Here is a 20,334-nt window from a genome sequence, read left to right on the forward strand (position 1 = left end):
GACTGGATGAAGGAAATGGAGGGACCTGGAGGGATGAAGCATAGATTGGAGAGATGGAAGGGATGTAGAAGAAGAAGAAGAAGAAGAAGAAGAGAGAGAGAGAGAGAGAGAGAGAGAGAGAGAGAGAGAGAGAGAGAGAGATGGGGACACTCTAGCCACCAAGGGGAAGAGAAAGTAGTAGACTGGTAACACAAACGCAAGCGAATTTTTGATAATCCTCAATTGCTCTCTCTCTCTCTCTCTCTCTCTCTCTCTCTCTCTCTCTCTATGTGCCGAGTCATCATAATACTACACCATTATTCTGCCGTGTCGTCATTCACCCATTCTGTTTTATACTTAACCTACTTCTCATTCACTTGTGATTTTAGTTGTTCTCTCTCTCTCTCTCTCTCAGAATTTTAAGATATAGTATGCAAATAAGTCACTAAGTAAAAGGCGTTACGGAGTGCCAGTTCGTTTCTATAAAGCACGTGCATGTGAGGAGAGGCGCGTGGAAGTGAGGCGTGTGGGGTGTACGTGCAGGTGGGAAGCACGTGGGGAACATGAGTCACGTGCAGGTGGGGTTGAAGACCACGGGTGGGGTTGGAATGGCTTAACCCTTTCAATCCCAGGACGTGGTTTTCGCCTTGCTATTTTCTGGTGATTTTCTGAAGTTTGTTAGGGAACGAAAGGGAAATATGCAGAGGGAGGGAGAGAGGGAGGGAAGGAAGGATGGAAGAAAGAAGAAAGGAAGAATGGGTGGGTGGATGGAAGGATGGATGGAAGAATGGATGAATGGATGGACGGATGGATGGATGGATGGATGGAAGGAAAGAAGGAAGGAAGGAAGAAAGGAAGAGGAGGAGGAGGACAGGGGAGATGGGGAGAGAAAAGAGAGAAAACTACTTGAGGGAAGGAGGGGTAGTGATGGACAAGGAAGAGGAAGGGATATGGAAAAGGGGGTGGGGAGTGCTGGAGGGAAAGGTGTGTGTGTGTGTGTGTGTGTGTGTGTGTGTGTGTGTGTGTGTGTGTGTGTGTGTGTGTGTGTGTGTGTGTGTGTGTGTGTGAGATTCAGGGGGAGACTATGCTGGTGATATTTTAAGGTTGCAAAATCCCCCGCCACACACCACCCACACCCTCTCATTCACGCGGAGGGGGGGGAGGCAGGAGGGGGTTACGCAAGGCATGGTGGTTCAGGGAGGCAGTAAGGCAGGGAGGCAGGAGGCAGAAAGCAAGGCAGGAGAGCAGAAAGTAATGCGAAGAGATGCGAGACAAAAGAAGGCAGACAGACAGAAGAGGTGGAAAGATAAGCAAGAGGAAGTGACAATGGAAGGAGAGATGAGAGGCAGAGAGATGGGAGAGGCAGAGAAAAGCAGAAGAGGCAGAGTGTTAGGCAGAGAAGCGGGAGAGGCAGGCGTCTCCCCCCGCCATGGTCCCTCTGCCAAATTATTCAGGCGGCACCGGTGGGGAGGCAGCCAGGCAGGTGGTGAAGCAGGGGACTTAGCAGGGTGGTTAGGTAGGACAGACCGGGAAAGTGGTGAAATAGGACAGACGAAGCAGTGGTGAGGCAGAACAAGCGAGGTTTTAAGTGGTAAGGCAGGGGAATTAAGTGGTGTGGTGTGGCAGGGGAATTGGCCTAAGTGGTGTGGTGAGGCAGGGAGGGCAGAGAAATCAGTTTTTTTTTTAATTGAAGAATGAACCAAAGGCCAAAGCCCGTAAAAGTGTTCCCCAAAAAATTAATAAATAAATAAATAAATAACAGAGCCAAATTCACAATCCGTTCATTTCGGGATGCCTGGACACACTGCGTTTGAAAGACAGAAGGTCACAGACAGTAAGAAATACAGACAGAGGGAGACAGTTCCAGAGTTAACCTGTTGCATACAAGAAGGACTGGGAGTAACGGTTAACTTCTGCATTAGAGAGTTGGACAGAAAATGGAAGAGAGTTTGTTGCTAGACGGGTGCTACGCGTCCGCCGTAATGGTGGAGGGATGCAAGCAAAGAGTTCGGAGGAGCAGTGACCATTGAAGCTGCGACAGAAAAGAGATAAAGATGCAACACTGCGGCGAAGAGACAAAGGTTGAGGCAAAACTGGAGAGGCAGAATTAGCAGGCAGGTTAGGCAGGGGGTGAGGCAAGAAAGGCAGAAAGGGGTGGTCGGTAAGTTAGGTGGTGAGGCTGGAGGGTTTATGAGGCAGGACAGGGAAGCTGGTACGGCAGAAGATGTAGATGAAGCAGGGAAAAGAGGTAGGTGGAGGTAGCAGGAACGGAAAGTAGGCAGGGAAGGAAAGGCAGGTGAGGATAGTAGGAGGGTTAGGCAGGTAAGGTATGATACTCGTAGGTGAGGCAGGAAAGTAGGTGGGTTCGGCAGATGAGGTATGGTAGGTGAGGCAGGAAAGTAGTTGGTTTAGGCAGGTGAGGTACAGTAGGTGAGGCAGGAGAGTAGGTGGGTCAGGCAGGTGAGGTACGGTAGGTGAGACAGGAAAGGGTAGTGGGTCAGGCAGGAGGTAAACAAGGAGGGGAAGGCATGAGGTAGGCAGACTATGAGGGAAAGTAAGACAGGAGGAAAGGCAGGCAGAGAGAAAACTGACACAGGTGGTAGGCAGATGGTGAGGGACGTGAGGCAGGGTGAAAGCTGATAGTGGGGTAAGAGAGGCAGGTGGATAAGGCAGGAGAGAGAGAGAGAGAGAGAGAGAGAGAGAGAGAGAGAGAGAGAGAGAGAGAGAGAGAGTGTGGTGGGAGTAGGAAAGAAGAGACGAATAAACTCAATCAAAATTCCTCCTCCTTTTCACACACACACACACACACACACACACACACACACACACACACACACACACAGAATAACATTTTTTGTAACGTATTCCTATTTTGTAGCCATCTCTATATCACTAACTCTTCCCATAACAATTTTCCTGTAACATCTCTATATTCTGTAATCCTCATCCATTCTGTAACATATATATATCTACTTTTTCATATTTTTACGTCTCTATTCGTAACTTTTGCGGTGCGGTAGAGTTCAGACAGCAAATAAAGTAAATAAAAATGGGCCACACACTCACTCACCAACCATTCCATCCCTCGGAATCCTGACTCCACCCCATGAGCAAAGGCATACACACATAGACACAGCACACTACACAATTATCAGTTATCTTCACTTTAACAACTACCACGTCGACAAATATGCACAGACAGCTGGAAAGATAGACAGACAGACAGATAAGTAGACAGACAGCCGGAGAGATATATAATGACAGGTAGACAGACATGAAGACAGACAGAAAGACAAATATGCATCGTTTGGCCACACCTGAAGAGGGTAAAAGTAGGGCCAAAAATGTTGCATCTTCTCAACACACATAACCACGTTTGGATATATCTCCCCCATTGAACTTCTTCATTATTCTCTTTCTGTTTCTCTCACGCTATTTATTTAACGCTGTGGGACCCTCTGGCAGTGAAATGGAACCGACAGCTCTTCCCACTGCCAATACACAGCCTAGAGACGCATGCGGAGGGAGGGGAGGCGTGTGTGTGTGTGTGTGTGTGTGTGTGTGTGTGTGTGTGTGTGTGTGTGTGTGTGTGTGTGTGTGTGTATGTGTGTGTGTCTCAGGTGTTCGATGCAGGTAGTGAATTAGTGATGGAAATGTACCAGCCGCGTGAGTTCAGTGAGAGAAGAGGCAGGTGTTTATACCTAGTGTGCAAGGCAGGTATGTGAGACAGGTGTATACGACAGGTGTGTGAGGCAAGTGAGCGAGACAGGCGTGAGGCAGGTGTGTGACGTGGCTGAGTGAGGCAGGTGTGTCGAGGCAGGTATATAAGACAGGTGTGTGAGGCAAGTGAGCGAGACAGGCGTGAGGCAGGTGTGTGCTGTGGCTGAGTGAGGCAGGTGTGTTGAGGCAGGCATGTAAGGCAGGTGTGCAAGACTGGTGGGATATATAATACCGTAACTGATTAAATTACCATGTCTGTGAGGCTGAAATTGGGCAGGTGTATCAGGATGGTGGAGGTGATGGCCATGTGGTTAGAAAGGTGATCTCCTGCTCGAAAAGGCGCGAGTTCGACCCTATTTTAAGCCAAGGAACATTTAATAATTGGAATTTCTTTGAGACAAACTATACTGATCCACCAAATTCCACCGACAGGTCATAAAACCACCTCCGCTAATACCATCATACCAGTCCAATATGAGACAGCCAAAGAGCGCATTCAGTATGGACGGTGGGTATCAGGGTCAAAGTAGTGATGTGAAAAGGTGTGGTGGGTTTCAGAGAACGGACTATTTATCCATGGAATTTAGATAGGTAGCCACGCAGGTGTGTGAGCTAGGGAGATGGGAAGCCACTTGAGATTAGATTATTCTCTCTCTCTCTCTCTCTCTCTCAGCTTCATTCACCATCCCCTAAACCTTTTACGGTCAGGGAAACTGTGAAAATAATAGTCTGGAGGTGGCAAGAATTAAATCAAGAATAAGTCGTCAGCTGAAAGGAGTTAAGTAAACGAGATGCAGGTGAGGTAGACAGGTGGTAAGGTTGATGTGTGTCGGGGGACGGGGGGGGAGGCGTGGCTGGGAGGGGGGGAGGAGAAACACCTGCAGTCCACTAGATTAACGACATAATTCAGCCTTCTTTTAAAACTTCACTAATCCACATCCACACCGTCTATCGCACGTACCCTTACACACACACACACACGCACACACACACACACACACACACACACACACACACACACACACACACACACACACAAAACCAAATCCTCACATTTCTGTTATCTTTCCCACCAACATTCCTCTACCACCCACACTTACACTATCCAAGAATCACACTTCCACCCACATCCACACCCCCACTAACCCACCCACACCCACATCCACACTTCCATTCTCACAAACCCACCTACACAAACACCACTCCAACACCCACACCCACCCCAACCCACATGCATTCTTCCACCCTCAGTTTCTCACCCCTATCCACACACACACACACACACACACACACACACCACCTCTGCCTCACCCACAAGCACACCTATCCTTTTCACATCCACACAATGCCGTAGTTCCATCTGTTTCGTACCTCCAGCAAGCTTCGGATATTACCTAACACATCTTCCTTAGCGATTTATTTAGCACATTATACATCAGTACTAATAACATAAGAGAAACTTAAAGTGGAATGTAAAAATAAATCGCTAAGGAAGAGGTGTTAAGGGGGTCACCTAGAATAAAGTACATCTCTATAATCCACTCAGCCTCCCGTAATTCCACCATTTCCACACTTAGAGATACCATTATTTGTACTGAGTCCGCAAAGGTTTCGTCTATACTCTTTTTACTCTAACATGGCTCAAAATTACCACATCTCCATCCTGAATGCTGAGTTGTGGGAATAGATTAACACTAGACTATAATGCTAGTCATGAAGAAGAGCCGTGGAAAGGATGGAGAGCCACAGTCTTGTCTTATTCTGAGCTACGTGAAATAAACAGCAAAAAGGACGAAAATCTAGGCCAAGTTAAGCTGAAAGTACTACAGCTCCCAATACTTGACGATAATTTATGAAAAAGTGATAATTATAGAGCACGTCTGACCTTTATGTATCGTTTCTAAATGCGCTCTGCTATATGGGATGCAGGCTAATTAAATCTAAAAATTACAGGTGTTCCAATGACAAAAATAAATAAATAGGGGTTTGATTTGAATTAGTTCCGCATCCATTAAAAAAAATCTACCCATTCCACTTCCACATTCGGGAACTCCACACCCCTCCACATCCTTTATCTGCTCCCATCCACATCCTCCTCACCTCCACTGACACGCAAACATCCGCTCACTCCACTCCCTCTCGAATATCTCCTCACTCCGCTCACACATCCATCCACTCCACCCTCTTGTACTGGAACTCCACATCCCTTACCTGATCATCCACATCTATACCCTTCCACATTCCATACACACACATAAATCAACCAACTCCATTCCCATTCAAATATCCACCCACTCCACTCCCTCTCAAACATCCACTCCCTCTCAAACATCCACTCACTCCTCCCTCTAAAACATCCACTCACCCCACTCCTTCTGAAACATCCACTCATTCTCAAACATCCACCCACTCCACCTCCCTCTCAAACATCCACCCACTCCACTCCCTCTCAAACATCCACTCACTCCACTCCCTATCAAACATCCACTCACTTCACCTCCCTCTGAAACATCCACCTCCCCCTCAAACATCCACCCACTCCACCTCCTCCTACAACAAGCACTCATCTATAATCTTCATACCACTCAAACCTTTCGTACCCCTATCTGCCCATCCACAATGAGAGAGAGAGAGAGAGAGAGAGAGAGAGAGAGTCATGCAGCGTGGATCGTGGGTGCTACGGTACATTAAAAAAAAAAAAAAAAGTCCACTTCCCTGGCAACAGCGAGGCGAGGGAATTTGGACCTTACTGAGGAGGGACATAAAGGTGCAATTCTCTCTCTCTCTCTCTGCATACGTAATATTCTTGCTGCTGGCACACTTAGCTCACTCTAACTCCTAAACCATTCACTAACAATCTCTCTCTCTCTCTCTCTCTCTCTCTGCATACGTAATATTCTTTTTGCTGGCACACTTAGCTCACTCTAACTCCTAAACCATTCACTAACAATCTCTCTCTCTCTCTCTCTCTCTCTCTCTCTCTCTGCATACGTAATATTCTTGCTGCTGGCACACTTAGCTCACTCTAACTCCTAAACCATTCACTAACAATCTCTCTCTCTATCTCTCTAAGTACCCAGCAATTTTTTAATACCAGTAACTTTCTAACTTTTCCCAAACCATTCGCACCTACATCCTACTCTCTCTCTCTCTCTCTCTCTCTCTCTCTCTCTCTCTACGTACTCAGTTTTTTTTTTTTCCTTTACCAGTAGCTTTCTAACTCATTCCAAACCATTCTCCCACCTACGTCTCTCTCTCTCTCTCTCTCTCTCTCTCTCTCTCTCTCTCTCTCGTCACCGTCACATCGCCTCTGCCTAGCGTGACACATAGAGTTCTTGCACAACCGTAACAATGGGAACAGAACGCTATATTCGTGACGCCGGCGAAAGGAAATCCGGTGCGTAACACTAAAAAATAACACGAAAATACTACTCTAACTACGACCAGATAATAATAATAATAATAATAATAATAATAATAATAACAACTTCATTTTGCTAACATTTTCAATTTAGTTTCCGATACGAACATCAATTTTATATGGGAAATAAAAATCCTAAATGATCATGAACGCGGAAAAAAAAAAAAAAAAAAGAGACAAAGAAGAGACATGAAAGGCAGACATACAACGGTGCATTCGGGATAGGATGGGATTCTGGCCCGTATTCTCGCTGGGTAAGGAAGTTTCCTAACACCTTTCCTTTTGCAATTTATTTTTGGATATGGCTGGTTACCTTTTGTACGTTATTTATGCGGTGTATGACGATATTAGAAGGGTTTATGCAGCACAGGAGAGTAAGGTGTAATAAACAAAATAAATCGCTAAGGATGAGGTGTTACGGAGCTTCCCCTGTCTACACCCGGCGTTAAATCAAAACAAGGAAGCGCAGCAACAGCACCCCTCAGACCAGCGACCTTTTCAGTCTTTGTATAATTCACTGAGACTATACGAGAGGGAATAGGGTACTTCCGTTATATCACCATCATCATCGAATAGGAAGTCCTTATCATTACTATCATCATCGTTGTCGTCGAATATGGTGCTCTCTTGCCATCGTCCTCCTCCTCCTCCTCCTGCTCCTTCTCCTCCTCCTCATCAACATCATCAACATCGTCATCAACAACGAACATAGAGCTCTTATCATCATCATCATTATTAGACAGAGAAAATGGAGATATTCTGAATAAAAAAAGTTGGCCGAGAGCAAGTGTTAAAAAAAAATAATTATAAGCTACTGTAAACTTATTAAAAAAAAATATATAAAACTTACAATATACACAGGGAATTGTGGATGGCTAAGGTGGAGTGGTGGAGACAGAGGAGAGAAACTGGAGAAGGTGGAGGGTTCAAGTGGAAGGCTTAAGTGGAGAGAAGAGAAAGTGTTGGTGATGTGTAAGGTGGAGGGTGGAGTCGTAGGCCAAGGTGGAGTAAAAGGGGAGGATGGAACTGGAGTGACAGGTAGAGAGTGGAGGTGGTGAGAGGTGGATGGGATGGAGGTGTAGTGTTAGGTGGAAAGGGTGGAATGGAACGAGAGGTGGAGTGTTGATGTGGAGGGGTGGTGGAGGTGAAGTGTGTGAGACTGAGTGATCAATACGTTAGCTACCCTGCCTCTCACTTCGCTCAAGGTGTGTGTGTGTGTGTGTATTTACTTCTTAACTTTCTCACTTTAACACTATTTCACATACACTCACTCTCTCTTTTTTTTATATTTTTCCATTTTCACTCTCTTTCATTATCACCCTTTCCTTATCTCTCATTCATTATTTTTCACACATTCTTCTTTTTCACACACCCAATTACCTTTTTCTTAATTACTTTTTTCTTTCTTTCAGTAGGTATTAAAAATTGTCTTCTCCATTCACCCTAGCTCACCCTCATACTATCTGCACTCTGTTTTTCATTCTCTCATACTTTCACCCTCACTCTATATTATACATTTTCACTCTCACTCTATCCCCTCACAACCTCTCACTCTCACCCCCTTTCTCACACATACACATTTTGTTTTCACCTCCCCCCCCTCTCTCTCTCTCACACACACACCCTATACCTTATCACGCTAGCTCATTCTTACGTCTCTCCCTCTCTCTCTCTCTCTCTCTCTCCTCTCTCTCTCTCTCCACACATAGCCATTGATCTTCCTCATGGTACACCTATTCTCCTTCTCTCTTCCCCAAACCACCAAGCTCTTTCTAAACAATGATTCACCTTCTCTGTATTCCTCATTTCCCCTCCCCCCTCTCTCTCTCTCATTCTTCTCCCTTTTTATTCTCTCCCTCACTTTTTTTTTCTCTTTTCTCTCTCCTCCTATCACTTTCCTCAAACCCCTTTTAGCTATGATTCACTCTTTCCTGTTTTCACTCTAACCATTCTTCTCTCTCTCTCTCTCTCTCTCTCTCTCTCTCTCATTTTCATCATTACCACCACCACCGTCACTACCATCAACATTGCAGGCCTCTCCTACCTTTCTCCACTCTGACCTATTGGCTGTTAGCATGTTCCACCCCACACTTCATAATTACATACATAATCTCTCCATCTTGCTTGCTGCCTGCCTCTTCCACTCCCCCCACGGGCTGTCACTCCCTCACCCTGACACTCCATCATCATCATCAACATCATAATCATCATCATCATCACCACCACCACCATAATCATTATTATTATCATCACCATAACCATCATCATCATCACCACCACTATTACCATCACCATCATCACTACCATCCTGAACCTCACTCCCTCCTAAAGATGGTGTGACGTGGGACCCAGAAACAAGGAAGGAGGAAGTAAGAAAGTGTGAGAACTATCAACAACGTCCCCAATGAAGAGCCACACACTCATCAACGTAACATTTCAAGCCACCGGAATCCTGGCTCCATCTCACAACCCTAACCATCTGGCACCTATATCTTTTAGTTTATTTTTTTCCTTTTCTACGAACCTACTTAAAATTATCTTCTCCTTTCATTTTCTTTTCTTTTTTCTCCTTCCCTCCCTAAACATCCTTCTTTCCTGCCTTTCTCCTCCTTCATTTTCTGATTGTTTCCTTCCTTCCTTCTCCCTCCCTTTTTAGTTTCCTTCTCTCTTCCACTAATCCTCATCCTTCCTTTCGCTCCTCCGCCTCCTTTCTTCTTTTTTTCCCTTCTTTTCTTCTCCTTTCTTTCTTCTTTGACTTGCTCATTTCTCCTCTCTTCCTTTTCCTCTTCATCTCATTTCCACCTTTCTCCATCCTCCTCTCTCCTCTTTTTAGCCATCTACTCTCTTCTACCCTTACTCCTTCATCCCTACGCGCCTCTACTCTCTACTCGCTCTCTTTTTCCTCCATGCCCCCACTCTTTTTCCTCTCTTTCTACCTCTACCTACCCACGTGCCACCCCCACTGGACTCCTCTCTCTTCTTCAACTCGACGCCATAACTCTCTCTCTCTCTCTCTCTCTCTAAGTACCCGGTAATTCTTTCTATAATACCTGCTATTTGCTACCTCATTCTAAATCATTCACTCCCCCCCCTTTCTCTCTCTCTCTCTCTCTCTCTCTCTCAATACCCAGTAAGTCGTACTACAATACCCGTTATTTGCTATCTCATTCCAAATCATTCGCTCACCCCCCACCTCTCTCTCTCTCTCTCACGTGCCAGACTGAAGCCAGACCTAGCACGTGTCACCCAGGAATCAATGTCATTCCCCACGACCAGCCTTATGTAACCCACTGACATACACACACAAACACACACACAAACACACACGCGCGCTAAGAACATCAATGGGCATATCGATACACGTGGCAAAAACGCACGTGTATATATAAGTACATACACTCAAAATGGTTATCATTAATACACATAACGGCACACGTGGATAACACACACACACACACACACACACACACACACACACACACACACACACGCCATAATAACACCCACACATCGATAACCTACTTAAGAAATACCGTAACAAAGATTATTATTTCAAATTACCACAAACACTTTCTCTCTCTCTCTCTCTCTCTCTCTCTCTCATATACAATAGCATCCACCAATCCTACCATTTTTATACTTTCCAGAGAAACTTTTAATCTCTTCTCTCTAACCTGACCTCAAACTACCATCCTCCCATCGTGAATGCAATATGTAACCAGAGATTAACACTACAATATGATACTAGTCACGAAGAAGTGTTACATATAGGGTGAAGAGCCGTACTATTGTTTACTTAATACCTCAATAATGATGCTAGTCACGAAGGAGTGCTATTAAAAAGACACAGAGTCGGGAATTAGGCTGAAGAAGGATGAAAACATATGGCAAGGTCGACGAATTATAATGAATCTTATAATGAGGGTTAGTAAATCTCTCTCTCTCTCTCTCTCTCTCTCTCTCTAATGAGGCCTATAATGAGTGTGTAGCCTAGCCTCGCCCCTACATCAAAGGCTGATCTGTAAAATTAGTTCACAGGTGCTAAGGTGCAGGAAAGGGTCGCCTTCATGTGGTGGCACTGATATAACCGAGCCGTGGAGCTGCCCGGTTATACTATTCTGCCACTGACCTACGGAAAATAAGCTGAGAGAGGATGAAAAGCTCCACCAAGTTAAGATATATGACCTACAGTAACAGATATTACAGTATAAATGGTATTTGTACATGTATACGGTACAGGGCTCATTACTAGCCTTCCATGGGATACAGTGCATCTCACGCATACGACACTTAATCCACAAAAAGCCTATCATCGTATTAACTCCTTTATTTTGTGTAATTCCACGTAATCCCTCTCTCTTTTTGATATTGTAAGTAATCCCTCTCTTTTTAGTAGTCTTGTAATTCCTCTCTTTTTATAACTATTCTGTAGGTAATCCCTCTTTTTATATCGTCTTGTAGCTACCTCCCCCCCCCTCTTTCTCTCTCTCTCTCTCTCTCACACACACACACACACACACACACACACACACACACACACACACACACACAGATCACACTACTTTCCAGAACTGTCGTAACTCCTTGCAACATTTTCCACAATTTTCCCTCTCTAGCCATCCCCAATGCGTCTCTCAATATTCAGCTCTTGTGCATTAATAGCAGTGCACGTCAAACTGAAGTCCCTGAATTTTTTAACTCAACCTTATCAAAGAACATCCGCCCCTCCTGCTTAAAATAGCACTGGAATCTCTCAAGGTTTTCGACTTCAACGTAAGACTGACAAAGGTACCGGTAAGTATTCTCACTAGTTAAGGTAGCATTGTCATTGGTGAAGGTAGCCCACTAGCACCTTTTCCTTAGCATATAACATACACTCTTCCTGTACATAGCCGGGCCTTATAACCATCGATGCTGCGGCGCCATATGACGTACAATACGTTCGTATATAGCCGGGGTTCCTACTGCTGCAGGTATTACAGACACTCTTGCCGGATTGATTAGGAGTGATAACCATGCAGACAGATGGATAGATAGACACAGACAGATAGATACACACAGATATACATACAGAGAGGGTTAATTACGTCTGCTTTCCTAGCCATGACCTTGATCTTCGACTCTTGAACCACCTCCAACTGGCCTACCTGTGTAAAGTACCGTACCTTACATCACAAGTGGATTTCAACACCACTTCAATATTGTCTTTTATTTCTAGGGCTCGCATTCTCGCGGGTAAGGAAACTCCCTAGCACCTCTTCCTTAGCGATTTATTTTTGGATACGGCTGGGTATTATCCATTGGTACATTATTTATGCAGAGTATAACAATATTAGACGGATTTATCTAACACAAAGGAGCATGGTAAAGGGGTAATAAGCAAAATAAATCGCTTAGGAAGAGGTGTTACGGCTTCCATACCCAACGGACCTAGGAGACTGCACCCCACGAACCTTTGAAAATCCTCGTGGTGAAAGGATTAAGTAAACCCTTTATTTCTTTATTCTTGTTACCTTGATATTTCGTTTTATTTATCCTTATACCCTGATATTTGACCTTCTTTATTCCTTTATCCTTATTAGGCTACATTGATATTTGACTTTATTCCTTTATCCTTATTACCTTGATATTTGACTATTCCTTTATCGTTATTACCTTGTTGGTTGACTCTGGAACGTGACACTGAACCGAATTTCCATTTTTATTAAGTCCCAAGATTATCTCGGTAAAGTTAAATGATATAGTTAAACAGAAGTAAAAAAAAAATTCAAACACACACACACACAGTACTAATCCCACTGTGCTAGAGGGACGCCTTCGTGTGGTGGCACCGATTAATCCAGGTGGCTCAATTACCTGGCCATACAAACATCTACCTTTTCCTCCACCTCCCATTTCCATCAGTCTCCATCCCTCTCTCTCCCCATTTTACTCACCTACTCTCTTCTACTACATTTCACCACCCTTTTACCTCTACCCACCCTTTTTCCTCCCTTCCCCATCCCCCAAAAGGAGGAGGATGGACTGCAAGAGAGCAATTTAAGCCTGCAGTCCACAGGGTTCACGTACAACTAATCCCAAGTTGCTTGTGTGGCACCGGACGGAAGGGCTGCAAGCGCTGAGGGAAGAGAGTACTATAGTCTGACAGATCGAAACGTAGGGTTTTGGTGGAGTCACCCCCTCCCTGCACTGTTGCCACGTTACCGAGCTGACCTCTCCATCAGCGATGACCTTGACACTGTTTCCCTCTTGTGATCTCCGTTTTTCTAATACCCCCTATACCCCTGCCACCAACACCCCCTATACCCCTACCCCCAACAACACCCCCATCAACAACACCCGCTATACCTCCACCACCAACACCTCCTATAAATATAGACCCCCACCATCAACACCTGTATAATAATTAGCCGTTGATAATTGCTATACTTTTATTGAGAGCATACATTCTACCCTATTGCTCAAACTCCCTAATCTTACAATCCCATCTGTCTTAATCCTTCCCACTGCCTTCGTTCCTAAATCCCTTAATTGATCTATTTTTAACCTAAGTGTCCCCACACCTTTTAAACCATTTACCTCTCTGTCACTATGCTCCACCATATGTATCAACTTGTATTATATTGTGTATAGAACTTTCATACTGTATGCTGTACTACTGTATAATGTATAAGAATACCCACTGTTTAGTGGAAATAAAGTTTTATTATTATTATTATTATTATTATTATTTCTCTCTCTCTCTCTCTCTCTCTCTCTCTCTCTCTCTCTCTCTCTCTCTCTCGCTAGATTTTGTTATGTGTCATCCATGGTTTTTTACTTCCATTTTTATGTATGGATTATAATTTTGACTTTATTTCCGCACCACCCTTGAGGTAAAAGTCACGGCGCGTTTTTTTAGAGGTTTCCCCAATAGGCCTAAATCCTGTAGGGGGTTGGTGACCTCCCACAGCGTACACACAAACACGTGTCGCGTGAGTGCTGCCACCCCAGAGCTGTTTGATATATTTATTTTAATTATGAAAGGATCGCCTCTTCCCACTTTTATCCCTTCAAATTTTCTTGCAATTATACTTGCTAAATTAATTAGCAATGTTAGAAGTGTTGGGGAAGTAAATAATAATTAGAATATTTTTAGAGCAACACTGCCAAATTTTTATGCCACGTTTCTCTATTATCGTATAATATAGTATGCAGAATAGTTTTATTCTTCCTTGATACATGTCAGCACTTTCATTACAGTTATATTAGTATGAGTTATGTTTATGTATCATTCCTACTACACAAACCACAGGCGTTATACATCGTAGGGTTAGGAAACATGGCAATAGTGTAGGGAGGGGGTGACTCCACCCAAACCCTATGTTACGAGGAGGAACACTATAGTGTATTGATCTCCCTTCCCTCCACCCCTCCTCCGTTCCCTCCCTCCCCTTCGCCGTTCCCTCCCTCCACCCCTCCCTTCATCCGTTCCCTCTCCCCCTCCCTCCCTCCCTCCCCCGGCTCACGTGCTGCCAAGTACACTCACACCTCCTGTTGCTACCTGCCCCCCCCTACAATACCTCCCTTCTGATACTGTGTGTGTGTGTGTGTGTGTGTGTGTGTGTAAGAGAGAGAGAGAGAGAGAGAGTCAACGCATTCTACCGTCACGTATAACAGCATATTACATCAACCACTAGTAAAACGAACAGAATGCCAATAACCCAAGTTCAATTTTCAATCCATTTACACAATTCCTCAACTAATTAAGAAAAAACACCCCCTCAAAAGACATATCGGTATACTAATTCAGATATAGCGGTATACCAGTTCAGTTGTATGCAAAATAAATCGCTAGGGAAAAGGTGTTAAGAGAGCCGATTAAACTGATGAGCATACAGACTTTTATCTTTCGTTCAAGTACCAGTGACCTTTACATTACAGGAAAGTATCGCTCCGTTAGATCTCGTATTTATATTCACAGTAGGGGAAGTACCGAACAGTATCTTGAGATGGTCTGGACAGGTGGAGAGAATGGAGACTAACTAGGAGAGCACATGAGTGAGGTATGGGGACCGAGGATGAGGTGGGAGGAAAGAATAATAAACTAGCACCAAGCCAAAAGATGAGGTGAAGGGATGGGGGTGGAGAGGTATATGAGAGAATGGGGCCAGTTGGAGAAAAGGCAGACTGATGGCGGGGAACAGAGTGACGTGGAAGCTATTCATCTGCAGCCACCTCTTCTGGGATCAAAACGTCTGTAGAGAAACAGAAAGCTAAATCCAGCCCTTTTGTTGCATTTAGCACCTATAATGGCGCTGGAGAGGAAGCCTTCCCGTGGTGGCGCCAAAAGGAACATGGTGGGCTACGACATTGGTTTCTTGCAGTCTATTAGGTTATGTTCAGATGAGGCTGAGGTTGCTACTACTACTACTACCACCACCACCACCACTACTACTACTATTAATACTAGCACTTTAGCGTTAACTGAATTTTGACTATGAATCACCTGGTGGCAAGAGTCCATATACCGGTAATTGAACACAATCGCATTTACAATTACACGCTTTCTTACACACGAATTTACCTTAAGACAGTTTATAAATACCGCCCCAAAATGTCAGTCTACTTGTCTTTGTTCGCTCACTGGAGAATCGCGCCATGTTCTCATATTGTAATTACTGTTCATTGAGAAAACTGGCAGGTTACGCAAGGTACGAACGCGCCGATGGATCTGGGACAATGCATGGTTCTCTCTCTCTCTCTCTCTCTGTCTTCCTTTCCCCCTTCCTCCATATGCTCTTTTCTCCCTCCCCTCTTCCCATCTTCCTCCCTCCCCCCTCTCAACACCTGCGTCTAGGGCTTTCCTTTGAATATTAGTCTTCTGGAACCAAAGTAAATTTAGCTCCCTTCACGAACAATTTCCTTCAGCCTGTCTTTTTTCCCCTGCCACCGACCTCCAGTTTTTAAGGGCTCTTCCTGAAGGGGTTAAAGAGAAATCCATTAACCACTTCCTAACGATTATATAAACTTCATTCAAGAAACAAGACGATTTTATTTAGCACAGGATATAACCTCTAATGAATGACAACCTTATCTACTACTACTACTACAACTACTATTACTACCGGCACACCTACTTCTAGCTATCGGTACTAGGCTACTCGTGAAATGACAGCTACTACTACTACTGCTACTACTACCTCTCATAACAACCTAATCTAACACTGCTTTCACAGACCTTAATAGCTCACCTGGTAGGCTACATTAACGATACAGCCTACGACCCGTGATAAGGGCTAGTAGTACTATTAAAAAGAAAAAAAACGCTACAGATGTTCAGCTTAGCGTAACAGCTTTGATGGGATTAATTTTAGAGCATTAGCTAATAAGTCATCAGGGAAGCAAAGTAAGAGAGAGAGAGAGAGAGAGAGAGAGAGATGGGGGTGGGAGAGAATAGAGGGAGGGAGGGCGAGTGTGAGAGAGGGAGGTGAGTGACCCCTGCCTTCAGTTCACCAGCCAAATGCACTCCTCCCCCACAACCCAGCTAGGAGAGGAAGAAACACAGAAGATAGTGGCAGCAGCAGTAGTAGTAGTAGTAGTAGTAGCAGCTGTTGATGGAGTACCAGTAACTAGTAGTAGTAGTTGTTATAGAAATATTGTATGTAGTAGTAGTTGCAATCCCAGGCTCATCTGAACGTGAACCCAGTGGACTGCAGGCTGAAGTTACCCTACCCCTGCAGTCCACCATCCTTCCTTCAGGGGACGGGGAGGAAGTTTAGGGACGCTTTTATAACTGGGCAGTGGAGCAGCTTGGTTATAGCGACGCCATCACGTGGAGGCGTCCCTCTCCACCACCATACAGAAGATGGATAATCACAGGAAATACTCTCCTCCAAAATAACAGCAACAGAATGATGGATAAACGCAGAAGATATATGAACAGAATTAAACCAAGCAAATGCACTGTCAAAACCAAAGAGTAAGGATAATAAACGAATACAGAGATAAACAATTAAGCACTGTTATTAATCAAGTATAATCGTACAACTTCCAGTGTTAAATTTTAAAAAGATTTGTACACGCAGACTGAGACTGACAGACAGACAGACAGGTGGAGAGGAAAGTCAACAGAGTATGATGCTCTTGACACAAATTCCTAGCGTCCTCCTTCCTAAAGCAAATACCGTACATCAAAACACACACACACACACACACACACACACACACACACAATTAGAACAGACAGAACACACATACGTTATACAGAAGACAACATACAACACAAACAGATGAAATACGGATGCCGGTGACCTTAAGCATCGCGTATACTAACACGATATGCAAGACAAACACTGAACCTTAACCCCTTCAAGTCGAGTGTGTTAATTCATTCTTACTATGAGACGACTTTATTCAACAGGAAATATTTCTTATGATAGAAAGAATATCTAAACCCTCCTCCAGTTCGACAAGCCTCTCCTACGCTAAATATATACCGTATATATATATATATATATATATATATATATATATATATATTAATGTAAGGAAGAAGGAACCAAAGGCCAGGAGCCCGCAAACCGTTCCAAGAAAACAAAAACAATATAAACAATACAAAAGAAAGCCGCCTGGATGAAGTTAATAAAATAAAGGAATCCCACATCCATTGAAGCCCTATTCCAAAAACGCGCCCCGACTCTCAAAACGCCCTGACTCAATTTGCGCCTCGACTCTAAAAACGCGTATGCGCAAAAAAAAAAAAAAAAAAAAAAAAAAAAAAGTCCTTGTAAACATTCTAAACTTTACACTCGGTTATCTCTTGCCATCACCAAGTATGCACAGTGTGAGAATTATAAACTTTTCGTGGCGGGGGGGGGGGGAGAGCTGGTTTCCGTGCTGGCACTGGCACTGGTTCGTATTCTCGTCGGCTTAAGGAGACTCCCTGACACCTCTTCCTCAGCGATTTATTTTGGATATGAGTGTTTAAATATCCTTCTGAACGTTGCAGAGTATGGCGGTTTGAATTATTTCTGTAACACTGATGAGGATAGTAAGGTGTACAAAGTAAAATAAATCACTAAGGGAAAGGTGTCAGGGAGCTTCCTCAACCGAACAGAAAACAGGCCAAAATGTCAAGAGGGGCGACTGAAAAGGCATAAATAAATCAATAAATAGATAAACGAAGAGGAGTTGTTAATTTCCCCCTCCATCATTCCCGACTCACGGCAACATACGTAACAGCTTTACCGGGAAATCTCATGGCCGTTTGAATAGTTGTTTTTGTGAGAGGAAAATCCCGCACCTCCACGCCACTCAAACTTTTTATTTTTAACTTTATGACGCGTCTGGTTAACCTTGTTCGATCACGCAGCCTTCACACACACACACTTATTCTGACAAGTTTGATTTTGTCTGATCACGTGGCACACACACACACACACACACGCACACACACATTAATTTTGACATGATTGATTTTGTTTGATCACGTGGCACACACACACACACACACACGTCATTACAGCTACACATACCGGGTTTCCTTGACGGGGGTGTGAAAGTGTGAGTGTGGGAGGACCTGGGTGGCATTTGTGTTAGTTCAGCATTTCTTTCTCATTAATTTGTTCTATTTTCGTCTCTTTTCGTTCCTGGCTCATCAAAAACCCCTCACTCAAATGAACCATAAAGGAGAAAAATATGGAAGTGACTGGAAACCGAGAAAGAAATTATTTTGCCTCAAATCCGATAATTTTTTCCATAATTTCCTTCTTGCTACCTTAGGACGATTTTATTTCTGCAGAAACTTAACGAACTGACATAATAAAAATGTAATATTAATAATACTAATAAACTCAGCACCTGTCCGTCACCCATACATTTTTCGTATTACACCTTTTTATTATCTATTATACGCATCTGAAGGGAAAATGTCGGTAATGTATTTAAAAACATTTATGAGAGTATCAAGGTGAACTATGCATATAATAAATCGCTAAGGAAAAGGAGCTCCGACGTCTACTTTGTGACCTAACTAGAGTATTATGACCTGAAATGTGAGGCAGGGCGGGTGGATGGACAGAGAGAGAGAAATTGGGGGTGTAACAATCAGATATCATTACACTTTCTCTTTAGATTCAACAATATTAAGTAACCTTCACCTAAATCTGTAGTGGAATCCTGTCACTCTGCCGACATATTCAAAATACATTTTGATTTTAGGTCCATGTTGTTCTCGGCTCTGGATGGGACTCTGATGTTATTTTAGTTTGTCAATAACCGATTGTTTTCTTTGACATCCAATGTGATCACTTGTATTACCGTATCGTGATTCCCTCCCTCCTCCTCTGTTCCTTTTCCCTCCTCCTCCTCCCCTCTTCCTTTCTTCTCGCCTCTCCCCTCTTTCCTTCCGTACCCCTCTGCTCGTTCTCAACCATCCAAACCTCCCTCTCTCACTGTCCTGCCCTCCCACTCACTCTCAAGTTATCCCCCTCCCCCCAAACTGACCCTACCCCATCCCCGCACTCCCTTCCATTATCCCATTGACCCCCCATCCTACTACTCCTCCAGCATGACCCCCCCCCTCTTCTCCCTCCTAATTTTGGCGGGCAGTGTGAAACCCCGGAGTAAACAGGATCTCGCCCTCAAGTACCGTGATATGGCCACCACTCACCTTGCCGAAATAAGCGGCCCAGTGTGTGGGTGTCCAGCCGTAATAAGTGTCTTCCAGTGTGATGTGAGTACGGGCAGCCTCCTCATGCAGCAGAAGCGACAAACCCTCTACATCCCCATCCCGACAGGCGCGGTGAAGGGGGAAGTTTTTCGATAGTGCCTTCTCACTCATCATGCTCCAGTTGCCATTATTGGTTCTGTGGCTGACTTCACTCATTTTCACACTCTCTTTAATTTCTTCAACAGTATGTTACTTAAATCACGTTATTTTATCACAATAGTTCCAGTGCTAGGAGTTGCGTCCTCCCGCCGCGATGTCCAGGGACCAACAACACGGTCAATGTTGTGCCGGGCGAGAGCGGTGAAGGGGCTGCTGGGAACCGAGGCGTGCCACTTTCATTCTCACCATATGCCAAGCATTTACTAATATTTTATGTCATAGTTCACATTTTTGTAATCCCAATACCTAGGTTCAATAACTTTACTATGCGGAAATATCCCCTGAGTCCTGTCGTCAGAAATAACTCATATTGCAATGGACTCACTTTATCCCTTCACAGCTC

The 20,334-nt window shown here is 44.2% G+C and overlaps 1 protein-coding gene across 1 annotated transcript in view; it reads right to left on the reverse strand.

The window, feature by feature from the left end:
- LOC145414682 (uncharacterized) overlaps positions 1-19,988 on the reverse strand; it is a 56,649-nt gene extending 36,661 nt beyond the window's left edge. The window contains exon 1 of the mRNA XM_080284199.1: positions 19,773-19,988. Coding sequence (XP_080140325.1) covers positions 19,773-19,988 — 216 coding nt within the window. The remainder of the gene's footprint in view (positions 1-19,772) is intronic.
- Between the last annotated feature and the right edge of the window lie 346 nt (positions 19,989-20,334).

Source organism: Coenobita brevimanus, chromosome 100 (assembly GCF_032717465.1).
Source record: "Coenobita brevimanus isolate Jiangsu-jjx chromosome 100, ASM3271746v2, whole genome shotgun sequence".
Lineage (NCBI taxonomy): Eukaryota > Metazoa > Arthropoda > Malacostraca > Decapoda > Coenobitidae > Coenobita > Coenobita brevimanus.